The sequence below is a fragment of the Amblyraja radiata genome, chromosome 13 (assembly GCF_010909765.2).
Source record: "Amblyraja radiata isolate CabotCenter1 chromosome 13, sAmbRad1.1.pri, whole genome shotgun sequence".
Taxonomy (NCBI): Eukaryota; Metazoa; Chordata; class Chondrichthyes; order Rajiformes; family Rajidae; genus Amblyraja; species Amblyraja radiata.
In genome coordinates, this window is record NC_045968.1 from 54310802 (window position 1) to 54330472 (window position 19671).

The following is a 19671-nucleotide window of genomic DNA, read 5'->3' on the forward strand; positions in this document are numbered from 1 at the left end:
ATGGAAGTGGCTGCAGATAATGTTAGGTCCTCATTTATGACCTACTCAAACAGAGCTGGCCAGGTGTGACAGGATTCAAGATTGTTTTTTCAGCATATACCACGGATCCATGTCTATGTGTAAAGACACATTTGCTGCAATACATTGAGGCCACGAGGGCCTTACGAAATATGGAAACAGGGTTTTTATCAGTCACAAGAAGCCACACAAGAGAGTGTCAGTGCAGACTATCTCGAGGTGGTTGAAACAAGCCTTGGTTGATGCAGGTATTAACACTGATGTTTTTACATCTCATTCCACTAGGGCAGCAGCAACGACCGCGGCAAGGGCGATGGACGTCCCCATCGACCATATTCTCTCAGCCGTCGGGTGGTCAAATGAGTTGGTTTTTTCGCCAGTTTTACCATCGGCCAATTGCCAACTCGGGGCTGTTTGCTAATACCGTATTAAGTACTGTTTAAGTCCCCATGGGTTAGAGGGGATACTGTTATTTTTGTTATTCAAATAATTTGGTTACTGCATTTTAATGCAATCTCACCATTCATGCATTATTGATCATTTTCTCATACTGAGTCAATCAATGCAGTGAGAAGCCGGGATTTGAATCTGCGGCATGAAATCACAAAGCTTTGAAGCCTTCACAGAATCACTCACGTGACTCCGAAGTAAAATAGTAAGATTAAACGAGAACTTACCAGTTTGAAGTTTGATCTTTATTTTATGAGGAGTTACATTGGTGATTACGTGCCCTCCACGCCCAACCCTCTCTCACAAAGGCCATCTGGTAGTTCTCAAGTTGCTCATCTTACTATGTTACTTCGATAACTGGTATTTGTGATTTCATACCGCTGCTTCGAAGATTTACGCGCATGCGCACTGGCGGGATTTCTTCATGTAATCACCAACTCATAAAATAAAGATCAACCTTCAAACTGGTAAGTTCTCGTTTAATCTTACTGTTATAAAAGATGAAATAGCCACACATTTGGATAGCAGTAACAGGATCGGTCCGAGTCAGAAGGATTTACGTAGGGGAAATCATGCTTGACTAATCTTCTGGAATTTTTTGAAGATGTAACTAGGAAAATGGACAAGGGAGAGCCAATGGATGTATGCCTGGACTTTCAGAAAGCATTTGATAAGGTCCCACATAGGAGATTGGTGGGCAAAATTAGGGCACATGGTATTCGTGGTAGAGTGCTGACATGGATAGAACATTGGTTGGCAGACAGGAAACAAAGAGTAGGGATTAACTGGTCCCTTTCAGAATGGCAGGCAGTGACTAGTGGGGTAGCTATTTACAATATACATCAATGATTTGGATGAAGGGATTCAAAGTAACATTAGCAAATTTGCAGATGACTCAAAGCTGGGTGGCAGTGTGAACTGTGAGGAGGATTCTATGAGAATGCAGGGTGACTTGGACAGGTTGGGGGAGTGGGCAGATGCATGGCAGATGAAGTTTAATGTGGATAAATGTGAGGTTATCCACTTTGGTATCAAAAACAGGAAGGCAGATTACTATCTAAATTGTCGTTGGGAAAAGGGGAAGCACACAGGGGTCCTTGTTCAATAGTCTATGAAAGTAAGCATGCAGGTACAGCAGGCAGTGAAGAAAGCAAATGGCATGTTAGCCTTTATAACAAGAGGAGTTGAATGTAGGTGCAAAGAGGTCCTTCTGCAGTTGTACAGAGCCCTAGTGAGACCACACCTGGAGTATTGTGTGCAGTTTTGGTCCCCTAATTTGAGGAAGGACATTCTTGCTGTTGAGGGAGTGCAATGTAGGTTTACATGGTTAATCCACGGGATGGCGGGACTGTCATATGCTGAGAGAATAGAGCAGCTGGACTTGTACACTCTGGAGTTTAGAAGGATGGGATCTCATTGAAACATATAAGATTGTTAAGGGTTTGGACATGCTAGAGGCAGGAAACGTGTTCCCGATGTTGGGGGAGTCCAAAGCCAGAGGCCACAGTTTAAGAATAAGGAGTAAGCCCTTTAGAACAGAGACGAGGAAACACTTTTTCTCACAGAGAGTTGTGAGTCTGTGGAATTCTCTGCCTCAGAGGGCGGTGGAGGCAGGTTCTCTGGATGCTTTCAAGAGAGAGCTAGATAGGGCTCTTAAAAATAGCGGAGTCAGGGGATACTGGGAGAAGGCAGGAACGGGGTACTGATTGGGGATGATCAGCCATGATCACATTAAATGGCGGTGCTGGCTCAAAGGGCCGAATGGTCTACTCCTGCACCAATTGTCTATTGTCTATTAATGCGGAAGCCTGCATTAAGATGCGTCTACTTTAGGTGGGCCATGTTGGTAGACATGAACGTGCTGGGCCAAATAGTCGAGTTTTCATTCTCTTTGACGATGTGACTCTATGAGTCAAACTCTGGTGCATATGAATGACATTAGCTACTACATTTTTAAACGAGGTCCATTATTTTCAATGTAAACTAGGCAGGCTGACCTCTAAACCTGGCAAGACTATGAATTTGCACCAAATTTACATGAATATTCAATCTATTTTGAAAATGATGCTTGGAACTTTCAATGCTTATCATCGATCCACTTAATGGTGTGTCAACTACTGCAGTATAATTGCACTTTTCCGGTGAAGCAGTATAATCAGCAGAGATTGCCTCACTGGAAAATCATCACGAACATCTACCTTCGGTGGCATTTCCTGCCTCACGCAACCTTTTTTCACATGTGTGAGAAACTTTACATTTGAAAATTCCTATCATCTCAAATGGAAGGATTGGTTACATTGATGCTGAACCCTGGGTCATAACTCACACAAATCTTCCGATTGTGTTGGTGCAGATTTGTTGACAGTTCGAGGTGTTGGTTGCACATTCATCAATGTTTGGAGAAATTAGCTTAGTTATTCAGCCAGAGAAGATAGTTGAGGCCGGTACAATTACAACACTTAAAATACATTTACATTGATTTATTTATCAGGAAGGTTTTGATGAATATTGACTAAATGTGGGTAAATGGAATTACCTCAGATGGTGAATCTTTGGAGATATGAACATTTTGAGCCAAACAGGTGGTTTCCACGTTCTTTGACGCTGTGACTCTACGATTCGACTGCTGGTGCATATCAATGACATTTGCCACTATATTTTTAAACAAGGTCCAATGTCTTCAAAGGAACCTGTGTAAGCTGACCTCTAAGCCTGGCGAGACTATGGGTTTGCAACAAATTCACACCAGAATTCAATCACTTTTGAAAATGATGCTTGGAACTTTCAATGTTTATCATCGATCCACTTAATGGTGCGTCAACTACTGCAGTATAATTGCACTTTAAAGAAATTTATGATTTTGCCTTGTAATTACTGATCAACACAATGACTCATTTGGTGGCATGGTTTTGGCAGCTCACAATGGAAAGGGACAATTGCTGGATTCCAGCCTTTACATCTCACCATTGATGTTTGGGAAAAGATCCATTTGCCATATCAGCTGACAGCTGCACCAGTGTAAAAACACACAGAGAACTATCATCCCTTTTGTCCACCTGTAAAGAATTTTTAATTTTAGTCGAAGGTAATAGCTCCAGGGTGAAAAAAAAAGTCAGTAGAAAAAAAATGTAATTCAAAAAGCAGCACATGGCCTCTGTCACTCCAGGGCATGTTCATTCATAGTTGGAAAGTTTTTTGGAGAGGAGACTTGTGTTTTAGAGATGGCACCAAAAAGGCAGCAGCGCAGGGGGAGGGCACAACCCTAAAAAAAATACTGCCATGCATGTGTTGCCCACCCAGGAGGAGTGGCAGGAGGTGATGCCACAGGAGGTGATAGTGCAGGAGGAGTTAGCCCTGCATGAGAGACCCCTGGAGGAGGAGACCAGGGTGATAACCACCACCCCATCCTTCACTGCCTTATTTGAAGGCATCCAAACAGCCCTTTCTCCTGTGTCCGACACAGCATCAGAGGCCGATGCCCCAATGGAGGGAGGGCTGGAGGAAGATTATGCCCTACACCTTCACCAGGCAGCAGGAGGGGACCTTGAGGAATGGTTCCAGCAGAATGCCATCCTGTACGAAAAGGAAAATGAGGGGTACAGGGACAAGAATGGCATGCTTGCCATCCACTGCCTCACATGTGTGCTTAAAGTTCCATCTTTTGTCAAAGCCACTCTCTTCCAGTCATCTGGTGTACTGGGACAGTCCATCACATCATCTCCATTCACCCATTCAGACCTCTTCTTGTGCTTCCTCTTCAACCTTGCTCGTCACCTTTAGCCTTTCTTAAAAGGCTGTTGAAGCAAAAGGGCTACTGCAAACAGCAGTAGTATTTTTACTAACATCCTCCAAACTAGTTCCTTCCTTGGTTGCATGGTTCAGAATGATTTAAAAAAAAACCTGGGAGTTATTATTTTGTGAGAACAAAATGCAGACATGACATAATTTTATCAGGTGATCATTTGAGCTGTAGACACTCATCAATGGGCGTTGTTGGTTTTCGGTGTGGTCCTCTAAGTTGGAAGGGGGTTCTGCTCATTCACGGACCAATTTGCCAGAGACCATCATCAAGTAAAACTTACATGGTCGAAACCAGTCCGCAACACAGTCCAAGGAGGTCGCAGGAGGTCGAAGGAGGTCTTCTTCATATTCGAGGGAGGTCTTCAACATAGTTGTAGGATGTCGCACACATAGTCGAGGAAGGTCATAGAAGGTTGTAGGTCACCATGACCTTGATTTTATTTTAGTCTGTTAAGGTCGCCAGAGGTCACGGTGGAGATCTCCCAAGTGGGACAGGCCCTTAAGTACCCATTCTGTGAAGACTCACATTTATTGGAATAATATCCTTTCTCATTCATTGTTAAATTGTTAGGTCAGCAACATTTTATAGTGTAGTAAGAACTTCCACTGTTAAATAATATATGCCAACTCTGGTAAACTATACGTGCTTGAAACTATCCGAACATCACAAAGCACAGCATTGGTCACATGAAAGCTGTAGCCTAGGTAACAACTGCACAGGATGCTTCTGATTGTGTTGGTTCAGTTTTAATCACTTGAAGTGTTCGTTGTACCTTCATCGATGTCTAGAGAAATAAGTTCAGTTACTCAGCCATAGGCTGTAGTTCAGGCAAGTAAAATAACAACACATTTAAAGACATTTCCCTCGGTACATTTATTGGGACGGTTTTGAGGCATATGGATCAAATGTGGCTAAATGTGATTGCCTTAGATGAGGCATCTTGGTAGAAATAAGCATGATGGACAAAACAATCATTCTCCATGCTTTTTGATGCAGTGACTGTGAGTCAAATCCTGGTGCATATCAATGACATTTGCCACTATGTTTTTAAATGAGGTCCAGAATTTTCAAAGTAAACTATGCAGGCTGGCATTTATGCCTGGCAGGTGTTTGGCTTTCTGTTAACGTTTACAAGAGTAATCAATCGATTTTGAAAATGATACTTAGATCTCTCAATTTTTATGATCGAACACTGTAATATAAAGGCTAGGTTTAAAAAATATATGATTTTTACACCATGACTGATTCGGTAGCTTGGTTTTGGCAGCTCACAAATAGCAAGGGACAATTGCTCGATACCAGGCTTTACATCTCACCATTCGTGTTTGGGAAATTATGCAAGCTGACAGCTGCACCAGGGTGAAAACATACAGGTGACTACTATCGCTTTGGTCCATCAGTAAAGAATTTTGTATTAAAAGATTCCTACCATCACAAAGGGAAGTATTGGTAACATTGGTGCTGAAGCCTGGATCACAACTGCACACAAAGCTTCCGATTGTGTTGTTGCAGATTTGTTGACAGTTTGAGGTGTTGGTTCCACATTCATCAATGTCTGGAGGGGAAAAAATAAATGACGTGTCAAGCACTTGCAAGACTTTTGGCTTTGCTGAGTAAAACTCTACAACTTGTAATCATGAGATGCAACAGAGGATACTAGACCTACAACTGAAATAACTTAATCTACATTTACACATCCGTCTGCAGATTAAGTACTCATGCAGTGAAGACTCACAGTCAATGCAATAATATACTCTCTTATTCATTATTATATTGTTAAGTCAGTAACGTTTTTACACTTTAGTAAGAACTGCCACTGGTAAATAATATGTCAATTCTGAGAAAAATATGCACTCAAAATAACAAAGCGAAGTATTAATGCTGAAGCCTGGGTAACAACTGCACAGGAAGCTTCCGATTGTGTTGGTGCAGTTTTGTTGACAGTTTGAGATGTTGGTTACACATTCTTCAATGTCTAGAGAAATAAGCTCAGTTACTCAGTCAGAGGAATCTTTTGAGGCAGGTACAATTACTTCAAATTGAAAGACAAGTGCCGAGGTAACCCTATCAGGTTGGTTTTGTGAAAACTAGACCAAATGTAGCTATATCTGACCACCTTAGATGGGGCATCTTGGTAGACATGAACATGATGGGCCAATCAGTTGTTTTCCATGCTCTTTGATTCTGTTACTCTATGAATCAAATTAAACTCTGGAAGCTGATTTCTAAGCCTAACTTGAGTATGGTTGTGTGTCAAAACAGAAATGAGCAATCAATTCTGAAAACGATGCTTCAAGTTTTCAATGCGTAAGATCAAATTTGCATGAAATAACAAAGAAATCTAGATGATGGTGAGCCATGCACTGTAATATGGAGTCACAGAGTGATGCAGTGTGGAAACTGGGCCTTCGGCTCAACTTGTCCACACCGGCCAACATGTCCCAGCTACATTGGTTCCACCTGCCCGCGTTTGGTCCATATCCCTCCAATCCCGTCCTATCCATGTACCTGTCCAACTGCTTATTAAATGTTGGGATAGTCCCTGCCTCAACTACCCCCTCTGGCAACTTGTTCCACACACCCACCAACAATTGTGTGAAAAAGTTACCCCTCAGATTCTTATTAAATCTTTTCCCCTTCACCTTAAACATGTCCTCTGGTCCTCGACTAACCCACTCTGGGCAAGCAACTCTGAGCATCTACCCGATCTTTTCCTCTCATGATCTTATACACCTCTATATGATCTCCCCTCATCCACCTGCACTGGAAGGAAAAGAGTCCCAGCCTACTCAACCGGTCCCTATAGCCCAGACTTTCTCGTCCTGGCAACATCCTCGTAAATCTTCTCTGTACCCTTTCCAGCTTAATACCATATTCCCTATGACATGGTGCCCATGTATATAAAGTCAATTCTTTTTAATTTATGATTTTGCCTTGTAATTACTGAGCAACATCATAACTCATTCGGTGGCACGGTTTTGGCAGCTCACAAATGGCAAGGGCCAATCTCTGAATTGCAGGCTTTACATCTCACCATTGATGTTTGGGAAAAGTTCAAAACAAGCCGACAGCTGCAATAGGGTGAAAACACACAGAGAGCCACTATCCCTTTTACACATCTGTAAAGTAATTTGTATTAAAAAATTCCTACCATCACATAGGGAAGAATTGGTCATGTTGATGCTGAAGCCTGGATCACAACTGCACACAAAGCTTCCAATAGTGTTAATGCAGATTTGTTGACAGTCTGAGGTGTTTGTTGCACATTCATCGATATCTAAAGAAATAAGCACAGTTGCTCCTGCTGTAAATTGTTGACATTTAAAGGACAAAGGACAAGGGACATTTATTGTCACATACACCATTGAAGCAGTGCATTGCTTCAAGCAGTGTAATATTTAAAAAAATAAACGATTGAGACACATAATTTCCAATCACACCATGGTTCATTTTGTGGCACACTTTTGGCAGCTCAAAGAAGTCAGGGGCCAGTCACTGGATTTCAGCCTTTCCAGTGAAGCTGTATAATCAGTAGAGGTTGCTGCATTGGAGGAACAACACTAACATCGACCTGTGTGGGAACAAACTGCATATGCTAGCAACACCAAAGATAGACACAAAATGCTGGAGTTACTCATCAGGACAGACAGCATATCAGGAGAGAAGGAATGAGTGAGATTTCTGGTCAAGCCATTTTTCAGAAGTCTTGACCCGATTTGTCACCCATTCCTACTAATTTCTACCTTCTGTGGCATGTCCTGCTTGCCACATCCTTTTTTCCAAATGAGAGAAACTTTGTATTTGAAAATTCCTACCATAACAAATGGAAAAGTTGGTCACGTTGGTGCTGAAAGCTGGGTCACAACTGCACACGGAGCTTCCGATTGTGTTGTTGCAGATTTGTTGACAGGTCGAGGTGTTGGTTCCACAATCATCAATGCCTGGAGGAAAAAGAATAAATGTCATGTCTAGCACTTGGAAGACTTTTGTCTTTGCCAAATAAAACTCTATAACTTGTAATCATGAGATGCAAAAGAGGATAGGCAATTCAACAAATGAAATAATTATCCCTATTATTAACATCCTACTGTAGGAAATGTACCCATTCCCTGAAGTCTCACAGTGAATGAAATTAAATTATTATTAAATTTTTTAGTTGATAATTCAGGAACTTTTTACAGTGTATCGCAAAATGCCGCTGTTACATATTATTACCCAACTCGGAGAAAATATGTGCTTTAAACTATCATACCAGCACAAAGCAAAGAATTGGTCATGATAATGCTGAAGCCTGGGTAACAACTGCACAGGAAGCTTCCGATTGTGTTGGTGCAGTTTTGTTGACAGTTTGAGATGTTGGTTACACATTCATCGATATCTGGAGAAATAAGTTCAGTTACTCAGTCAGATGAATATTTTGAGGCAGGTACAATGACTTCAAACCGAAAGACAAGTGCCTAGGTAAACCTATCAGGATGGTTTTGAGAAAAATGGACCAAATCTGGCTGCATCTGACTACCTTAGATGGGGCAACTTGGTAGACATGAACCTGATGGGCCAAACAGTCGTTTTCCTTGATGTTTGAAGCTGCGACTATGAGACAACTCCTGGTGCATATCAATGACATTTTGTCATTATGCTTTTAAATGAGGTCCAATATCTATCAAATTAACATCTAGAGACTGATTTCTAAGCCTGGCTTGACTATGGTTTTGTAACAAAACAGAAATGAGCAATCAATCAATTTTGAAAATGATGCTTAGAGTTTTCAATGCGTAAGATCAAATTTGTATGAAACATCAAAGAAATCTATATTATGGTGAGCCATGCACTGTAATATGGAGTTATAATGATACAGTGTGGAAACCGGGCCTTCGGCTCAAATTGTCCACATCGGCCAACATGTCCCAGCTACACTAGTTCCACCTGCCCACATTTGGTCCATATCCCTCCAGACTTGTCCTATCCATGTACCTGTCCAACTGCTTCATAAATGTTGGGATAGCCCCTGCTTCAACTACGCCCTCTGGCAACTTGTTCCACACACTTACCAACAATTTTGTGAAAAAGTTACCCCTCAGATTCCTGTTAATTATTTTCCCCTTGACCTTAAACATGTCCGCTGGTCCTCGACTAATCTACTTTGGGCAAGAAACTCTGTGCATCCATCGGATTCTTTCCTCTCATGATCTTATACACCTCTATATGATCACCCCTCATCCACCTGCACTGCAAGGAAAAGTGTCCTAGCCTACTCAACCAGCCCCTAAAGCTCAGACGTTCTCATCCTGGCAACATCCTCGTAAATCTTCTCTGAACCCTATCCAGCTTAATACCATAATTCCTATGACATGGTGCCCATGTATATAAAGGCAATTAATTTTAATTTATGATTTTGCATTGTAATTACTGATCAACACCATAATTAATTCGGTGGCATGATTTTAGCAGCTCACAAATGGCAAGGGACAATCTCCGAATTCCAGCCTTTACTATTTATGTTTGGGAAAAGTTCAAGTTTCCATACAAGCTGACAGCTGCACCAGGGTGAAAACACAGATAAATACTATCCCTTTTACACATATGTAAAGTAATTTGTATTAAAAAAATCCTACCATCACATAGGGAAGAATTGGTCATGTTGATACTGAAGCCTGGATCACAACTGCACACGAAGCTTCCAATAGAGTTAGTGCAGATTTGTTGACAGTCTGAGGTGCTGGTTGCACAATCATCGATGTCTAAAGAAAAAAGCACAGTTACTCCTGCTGTAAATTGTTGACATTTGCTAATAGATCTTAAAGCTAGGCAGACGTATCCAATAAAAACAATGCAGGCGGTCTTCTAATGCTGACAGAAGCAGAGCATTGCTTCAAGCAGTTCATTGGCTATATTTAAGAGGGAGTTAGATGTGGCCCTTGTGGCTAAAGGGATCAGGGGGTATGGAGAGAAGGCAGGTACAGGATACTGAGTTGGATGATCAGCCATGATCATATTGAATAGCGGTGCAGGCTCGAAGGGCCGAATGGCCAACAGCTGCACCTATTTTCTATGTTTCTAAGCAGTGTAATATTTAGGACATTTAACAAAAAACGATTGAGATCCATAATTTCCAATCACACCATGGTTCATTTTGTGGCATAGTTTTGGCAGCTCAGAGAAGTCAGTGGCCAGTCACTGGATTCCAGCCTTCCCAGTGAAGTGTATAATCAGCAGAGCTTTGCACATTGGAGGAACAACACTAGCATCTACCTGCGTGAGAAGAAAATGCAGTTGCTGGTAACATCAAAGATAGACACTAAATGCTGGAGTTATTCATCACGACAGACAACATATCTGGATCAAGCAAAAAAGGAGTCGCCTCGCGGCAGCGGCCTCTATAGTCTGTCTGTCTTTTTTTTTTTTTTTTTGTCCTGTTGAGTGTATTGTAGTTGTAGTTTATATATTGATTTTAGCTGTGTATATTTGGGGGGGGGGGGGGAGGTAAACGTTTAAATATCTTCCCTGTATGGGGGACCTGACCTTTTCCCTGTTGGGTCTCCGTTGTCATTGGGTCCTAGCACTGTGGAGTAGCCTCCAACCGGAATGACCTGGAGGCTTCAGTCGCGGAGCCTGCGAACTCGCCATCGTGGAGCTGGCTGGCTTCCAAGTGTAGAGAGCTGTGGTGGCGCGCGGCTGCGACCCGACTTTGGAGGCTCCAGCCGCAGGCCTGGTGGACGGTGACATCGGGAGCTCACGGGTCCCTGGTGGGAGACCGCTTTTCGGAGGTCCCGCAATGGCAACTTCTCCCATCCGAATTGCGGGGTTGAAAACAACCCGGAGCAGGGCCTTACATCGCCCAGCGCGGCCTTAACGGCCGCGGGACTTGTCATCGCCCGCCGGGGGCTTTAACATCAGGAGAAGAATGGAAAACAGGGGAGAGACAATGACTTTGCCTTCCATCACAGTGAGGAGGAGATTCACTGAGATGGATGTTTGTGTAAATTGGGTTAATTGTGTGTCTTGTTAATTGTTTCTTCTTTTTGTATGACTGCAGAAACCAAATTTTGTTTGAACTTCATTTGAGGTTCAAATGACAATAAACTATATTGGATTGTATTGATGGAAGGAATGAGTGACATTTCTGGTCAAGATCATTTTTCAGAAGAGTCTCAACCCGAATCGTCACCCATTCCTACTAACTTCTACCTTCTATGGCATTTTCAGCTTGACACATCCTTTTTTCCACACGTGAGAAGTTTTGTATTTGAAAATTGCTACCATCACAAATGGAAGAGTTGGTCACAATAATGCTGAAGCCTGGATCCAACCGCACACGAAGCTTCTGATTGTGTTGGTGCAGATTTATTGACATTTCCTGGTGTCGGTTGCACATTCATCAATGTCTGGAGAAATGAGCTCAGTTACTCAGCCAGTTGAGGCCGGTACAATTACAACACTTAAAAGACATTTACATTGGTTTATTTGTCAAGAAGGTTTTTGTAGATTGGCTATTGCATGTTAACCAGTCAGAATGCTTAGTAATTATAACTCCACCTAAATGCATGATTTATAGTGTAAGAACTCGCCTACTGTCTTCCAGTAGCTGCAGTAGACTGAACGTGTGATGTACTGCTTATATGATGATGAACTAGACAATAAAGATGCTTGTGCTTCAACCTGTGAGACTAAGGAATTTACATGGTGTCAGAAAATTGGGTCTAACCCTCGTCTGTTAACCGCGATATATATTTTGTTTATCAGTTTTTGCTTGTGAGTGATTTTGACTACATGGCTAACTCCTGTCGAAAGCCAAGCCCGCTTGTGTTTGATTCCGATATAGCCGAGCGCTGGCGAATGTTTGAGCGGGATTATGCTCACTATATCCGCTTCGTTCACCAAAACGACCCACGATGATCTGAAGGCATCGTTACCGCTCAATCCAGCAGGTCCGGAAGCAATGATACTTGTGGATACCTTTGAATTCGCCCCAGCACTCCTCGATGCTAGTGGTCTGGTGTTGGTGGAAGATGAGACTATCGACAATCCGATAGTTCTGCGAAGGAAGTTTAGAGAACTGTGCGACCTGCCCTCAAACCGTATACTCGAGAGAACACGATTTTTCACCCGACAGCATCAGGCTGATGAGCCTGTTGAGCAATTTATCAGCGATCTACGACACATGATTACACTGTGCCGCTTTGGTGAGTCGACTAATGAGCTCGTGCGTGATAAAATTGTGGGAGGAATGAGCGACCACAAGCTGAGAGCTGAACTGCCTCAGAACACTGAACTGACTTTAGAGCAAGCCATTCATGCATGTCGAATGGCAGAAACCATGGCCCCACTGGCTGATTTTGACCCGACCAGTCCTCACCAACAACATAACGTTAAATGCATCCCGCAAAGATCCAAATATGCCTCCCACGAGATACACAAACTGCAACTATTTCCACTCAAGGGGGCGCCAGTTCTGCGTAGAATCATTGCAAACATTTAATTGCTGTATTTAAATCTTTAGGATTGATGCAGATCCGGAAATCTTCCTTTTCTTTCTTGGTGGTTATGACCATAGTGGAAACCCAGTCAGAGGGCTCGCTGACCTCAGCAATGACACCAATGCAGTTCACAAATGCAAGAAACTTAACCACTTTGCTACATGTTGTCGATCACGTGGGAACACTGCTTCAAGGATGAATCTGCACCTAATTCAACAAGAGACGTTTGATTCTGATTCCCAAGAACAAGACGATGTTTCTCACGGGAATGATTCCGATAACACAGACACCTGTACTTTCCCTAAACCTGCGCTCCCCTGGCAAGCTGATGGATCCTGCTGTGACCATGATAATAAACAACAAGGCTTTGAATGCCAAAGCTGAAACTGGTGCCAGAGTAAACATAATGTCACTCAAAGAGTTCAACAAGATAAGAACCACTGAACACATGTGTAGATTGATGGTGCGAGCCAATCACACACAAGCCAGCAGCACTAACTCCACCCCTCCATAACACTTATACTAACGCCCCATTCCCGGCACTTCAGTTCGAGCAGCCAGGATGTATTATAACCTGTTGTCCTAAGTTCAAGTGAGTTTATTGTCATGTGTCCCTGTATAGGACAATGAAATTCTTGCTTTGCTTAAGCACACAGAAAATAGTAGGCATTTACTACAAAACAGATAAATGTGTCCATATACCATGATATAAATATATACACACATGAATAAATAAACTGGTAGTGCAAATAACATAAAGTGGTTGCTAATAATCAGAGTTTTGTCCGAGCCAGGTTTAATAGCCTGATGGCTGAGGGGAAGTAGCTATTCCTGAACCTGGTTGTTGCAGTCTTCAGGCTCCTGTACCTTCTACCTGAAGGTAGCAGGGAGATGAGTGTGTGGCCAGGATGGTGTGGGTCTTTGATGATACTGCCAGCCTTTATGAGGCATCGACTGCGATAAATCCCCTCGATGGAAGGAAGGTCAGAGCCGATGATGGACTGGGCAGTGTTTACTACTTTTTGTAGTCTTTTCCTCTCCAGGGCGCTCAAATTGCCGAACCAAGCCACGATGCAACCGGTCAGCATGCTCTCGACTGTGCACCTGTAGAAGTTAGAGAGAGTCTTTCTTGACAATCCGACTCTCCGTAATCTTCTCAGGAAGTAGAGGCGCTGATGAGCTTTTTGATAATTGCGTTAGTGTTCTCGGACCAGGAAAGATCTTCAGAGATGTGCACCCCCAGGAATTTGAAGTTCTTGACCCTTTCAACCATCGACCCGTTGATATAAATGGGGCTGTGGGTCCCCCTCCTACTCCTTCCACTAAGTCCACTAAGTGCTGCTAAGTGCTCATTAAAGATGTGTTTAAATCACACAATGACTTTGGCTCATGTTTACATGTTGTCAGAAATGGGATACGAACACACACCTCCAGTTGGAGACCAGTAAGCAACTACGTACCCTGGCCACACACACTACCACTGACAATATGCTTCAAACCCTCTCCTCCATCATCAAACGAGGCTGGCCTGACAAACGATCCGACATGCCCACAAAGGTACAGCCATACTTCCTGGTACGTGATGAACTGGTGGTACAGGATGGTGTTGTGGTTAAGGGTCACGATCATATGACAGCTCCAGCAGACCACTCGAGCCTCTACTGCTGGGCCAGGTCGTCCGTCTACGAACTTCAACTGGACATTCCCGTCTGGGCACTGTTGTCAGCCCGACTGACGAGCCACGATCCTACATGGTGGACTGTGAGGGAGCGGTTTACCGGAGAAGGCGACAACACCTGCTTGCTGTGAGGGAGCCCCGCCCACCGCCTGCTGGTCCCTATGCTCCGCCGCTCCAGTTCCAGCTGCCTTCTGCGATGTCTCCCACCCTTCCCCACATGCCTTACAGCCCTGTTCATCCCTCGGTCTCCACTAACCACGGGGTCTCACCCACTGCATGTTTCCCCTTTCGGTCCCCGCAAGCTTCTCCCGCGTCATTCTCGCCTCGTGGAAATCCGTCCCATCTTTCAGGAGAGGGAGGGGAGGGTTGGGTCCGCACGCGCTCCGCACGTGTTAGCAGACCACCAGACAGATATGACGAGTATGTTTAACTTCATGGTATGGGTGCCCTTTCCACACTTAATCCCAAGGGGAAAGGATGTAGATTGATGGTGCATGTGAGCCAATCATACACAAGCCAGCACCACTAACTCCACCCCTCCATAACACTTATACTAACGCCCCATTCCCGGCATCTCAGTTCGAGCAGCTAGGATGTATTGATAACCTGTTGTCCTAAGTGCTGCTAAGATCATTAAAGATGTGTTTAAATCACACAATGACTTTGGCTCATGTTTACATCATGAAAAAAGACTCCTCCACCCTAAATGCTTACGCGGGGGGGGGGGGGGGGGGGGGGGGGGATTCTTCACCCGTTGGGTAAAGCTGACTTAAAATGCACTGTCAATGAGCAGACTAAGAACCTGATTGTTTACATTTTCCAACCAAACTCAGAAACCCTGCTTGGGATCAACGCATGCCACGACCTAGGTCTGGTTTATTTCGGGCATGCTGTCCACAAACTCTGTTTGACAGAGGAACCAACACAGCAGAAGCTATCCAATTACAAAGACTTGTTCGATGACAAACTTGGCAAACTGCCTACGATAGACAAGATCACTGTGGATCATGCAGTCACCTCAATAGTTCGCGCACTTCACCGCGCCCCTCATGGCATGCGGGAGAGAATCCACACCGAACCTAAGCACATGATCTCCATCGGAGTCATTGCTGAGGTCAGCGAGCCCTCTGATTGGGTTTCCACTATTGTCATAACCACCAAGAAAGACAAGGAAGAGTTACGGATCTGCATCAATCCTAAAGATTTAAATACAGCAATTAAATGACAGCAGTATCCGATGAGAACCACTGAGGACGTAGCGGCACAGATCGGCAATGCAACGATGTTCTCAGTCCTTGATGCCAAAAGTATTTTCTGGCAAATACCACTGGACCGAGCATTGCCTGCTCTAACAACGTTTGCCACACAGGTTTTTAAGGATGCCATTTGGCATCAACTCTGCCAGCGAAGTCTTTCAACGCGCAATGGAACAACTATTCGTATAATATCCATGTGCCATAATTGTTGACGATATCTTAGTATACGGCCTTGACATGGCCGAGCATGATGCCAACCTGAAGAAAATACTAAACCGTGCCAGAGAAATTAATCTGAAACTCAACCCTTGGAAATGCAAGTTCAGAGTTCCAGAGGTCACCTACGTCGGTAATGTATTCAACAGCAATGGATTAAAACCTGATCCATTAAAGACTGCAGCCATCAATGAACTGCCGGTCCCAACCAACGTTACTAGTTTGCAACGATTCCTCGGCATGGTCAACTATCTGGGCAAATTCATTCCCAACCTCAGTGAACTTTCTGCCCCTCTTCGACAACTGACCCACAAGGACAATGCATGGTCGTGGTTTCCACAACACCACAAAGAGCCTTTGAGACTTTAAAGCTCCAGCTAGCCAGTGCACCTACACTGGCATACTTCAATCTTAACTTGCCAGTCACCATCACCTGCGATGTATCCCAATATGGACTAGGCGCAGCCTGCCTACAGACAGCCTTTGATGGCGACGTGATGCCTATCTCCTACGCATCACGCAGCTTGACAGAAACTGAAAAACACTATGCCCAGATCGAAAAGGAACTGCTCGCCATTGCGTTCGCCTGTTCTAAATTCAAAGACTTTATTTTTGGCAAAACCTTCACTGTCGAAACTGACCACCAGCCATTGGTCACCATCCTGAGCAAACCTATCCATACAGCGAATGATGATGCAGCTGCAATGGTTTGACTTCCATATCGTCTACAAGAAAGGTAAATACATGCATGTCGCAGATACGCTCTCCAGAGCCCCACGCACCACCAGCAAACGCCACCCTTTTGAACAGGACGAATCCTCAGTCCTGAAGGTCTCGTTCGTGCCCACCGATTACCTACGCCACCTTGCCGAACACACAGCTGCGGACAAAACCTCACAGCTGCTGACCTCCATCATTAGAGGCGGATGGCCAAACAAGCAGTCAAGCACCCCGCTTGAAGTACGACCCTACTTCCTGGTTCGTGACGAGTTGATGCTCCAGGACGGAATCATCACCAAAGGTCACAAGGCGGTCACCCCCCCTTCTTTATGGAGCGAGTACTATGACGAGATCCACGGATGCCATCCAGGTACTGAGGCCACTATAAAACGAGCCCAGAGTATGATCTACTGGCCCGGGATGACCAAGTACATACGCGGAAAAACAGAATCGTGCGCGATCTGCAACAGCCAGTCACCGCATCAGCAGAATCAGCCCCTCTTACCCCAGCCAGCTCTCTCTTTATCATGGTCATCACTGGCTGCCAACATCTTCGAATAGCATGGGAAACACTACTTTGTTCGAGAGGACTCCTACTCTAATTGGTTTGAGCATGACTTCCTGCCAACGATCTGAAACAGTGATTTGGATCACTGAACATTCATCTTTCTGTGCATGGGGTACCTGTTCGTCTTCAGACTGATAATGGAACTCAATTCACGAGCCAAACGTTTAATGACTTTGCTAAACGGTGGAACTTCCAACATGTCACCAGCAGTCCAGAATACCCGCAATCCAATGGACTTGCCGAATGTGCTGTTAGGAGTGCAAAGCAACTCATGGAGCGCTCCTATCTAGCTAAATCTGACATCTACCTGGACCTGCTAAACCTACAAAATATTGCAAGCGACAACGTTCTTGGCTCCCCAGCCCAGCGGCTAATGTCCCGCCAGACGCGGCCACCACTGCCTGTCTCTCAGCAACAGCTACAACCAAAAGTCCACTCCCCATCCACGATACTAAAGCATGTGCAGTTCAATCGAGAAGCAGAAACGCTTCTATGATAAGACCAGCAAGCCACTCAAACACTTATACAGGGACAAGTGGTGCAACTACAGACAGAATTTAGAAGATTGAGGGGGGATCTTATAGAAACTTACAAAATACTTAAGGGGTTGGACAGGCTAGATGCAGGAAGATTGTTCCCGATGTTGGGGAAGTCCAGAACAAGGGGTCACAGTTTAAGGATAAGGGGGAAATCTTTTAGGACCGAGATGAGGAAAACTTTTTTCACACAGAGAGTGGTGAATCTCTGGAATTCTCTCCCGCAGAAGGTAGTTGAGGCCAGTTCATTGGCTATATTTAAGAGGGAGTTAGATGTGGCCCTTGTGGCTAAAGGGATCAGGGGGTATGGAGAGAAGGCAGGTACAGGATACTCAGTTGGATGATCAGCCATGATCATATTGAATGGTGGTGCAGGCTCGAAGGGCCGAATGGCCTACTCCTGCACCTATTTTCTATGTTTCTATATTGGACACACTAAACTGGGACACATTCATGGCCCATCTAAGGTCCCACGGTCCTACCTGTCAAAGTCGATGGTGTCCTCTACAGACGCAACCGTCAACCTCTCTTTCCTGTGAAGGAATGCCTTTCAGCATCCCAGGGTCCTGATGCCCCTCTGCTGCAGTTTAAACCAACGCCTGTTACAGCCGTTCCAGCACCGGCCGTGGCCAGCTCCGCCCACTCCCCGCGTTGGTCTGCTCCCGTGTCCCCTGTTGTAACCAGCACCCCGGGGTCCCCGCATCGGTCAACCCCTGGCTCCCCTGCGGCGATCTCCCTCCACAGACCCATTGGATTACCCACGGTTGTGCCTACCCCAGCCCCCATCTTTACAGAGGAAAAGGGTGATGAGGCAGCCCCTTACCGCACGAGAACCGGGCGAGCTAGTAGGCCACCTGTTAGATATGGTGATTTTGTTTAACCCCATTATTACTCACTCGGCATATTGTTTAAAATGTCTTAGTTGCATTTTCATTTCGACAAGAAGAGATGTAGATTGGCTATTGCATGTTAGCCAATCAGAATGCTTAGTAATTATAAACCGCCTAAATGTATGATTTATAGTGTAAGAACTCGCCTACTGTCTTCCAGTAGCTGCAGTAGACTGAACGTGTGATGTACTGCTTATATGATGATGAACTAGACAATAAAGATGCTTGTTGGTCAACCTGTGTGAGATTAAGGTATTTTGATGAATATTGACAACATGTGGGTAAATAGTACTACCTTAGATGGTGTATCTTGGTAAACATGAATGTGTTGGGCCAAACAGGTGGTTTCCATGTTCTTTGACGCTGTGACTACGAGACAACTCCTGGTGCATATCAATCACATTTGCCTCTATATTTTTATACAAGGTCCAATGTCTTCAAAGAAAACTATGCAGGCTGACCACTAAGCCTGGCAAGACTATGGGTTTGCAACAAATGTACATCAGAATTCACTCACTTTTGAAAATGATGCTTGGAATTTTCAATGCTTATCATCAATCCACTTAATGGTGCGTCAACTACTGCAGAATAATTAAAAAATCATGATTTTGCCTTGTAATTACTGATCAACACCATGACTCATTTGGTGGCATGGTTTTGGCAGCTCACAAATGGAAAGGGCCAATCGCTGGATTCCAGCCTTTACATCTCACCGTTGGTGTTTGGGAAAAGATCCATTTGCCATATAAGCTGACAGCTGCACCAGTGTAAAAACACACAGAGAACTATCATCCCTATGGTCCACCTGTAAAGAATTTTATATATAAAAATTCCTACCATCACAAAAGGAAGAGTTGTTTACATTGATACTGAAGCCTGGGTCACAACTGCACACAAAGCTTCCAATTGTGTTGGTGCAGATTTGTTGACAGTTTGAGGTGGTTCCACATTCATCGATGTCTGGAGGAAAAAGAATGAATGACGTGTCAAACACTTGCAAGACTTTTGTCTTTGCCAAATAAAACTACAAATTGTAATCATGAGATGCAACAGAGGATAT

General features: G+C 44.2%; 1 protein-coding gene across 1 annotated transcript in view; it reads right to left on the reverse strand.

The window, feature by feature from the left end:
• The window catches only part of LOC116979505 (serine-rich adhesin for platelets-like), a 1930096-nt gene that overhangs the window by 1488071 nt on the left and 422354 nt on the right, over positions 1 to 19671 (reverse strand). The window contains exons 59-63 of the mRNA XM_033031015.1: positions 9886 to 10011; positions 8523 to 8648; positions 8086 to 8211; positions 7422 to 7547; positions 5700 to 5825 (exon numbers count right to left, since the gene is read on the reverse strand). Of these exons, the coding sequence (XP_032886906.1) occupies positions 5700 to 5825; positions 7422 to 7547; positions 8086 to 8211; positions 8523 to 8648; positions 9886 to 10011 (630 nt within the window). The remainder of the gene's footprint in view (positions 1 to 5699; positions 5826 to 7421; positions 7548 to 8085; positions 8212 to 8522; positions 8649 to 9885; positions 10012 to 19671) is intronic.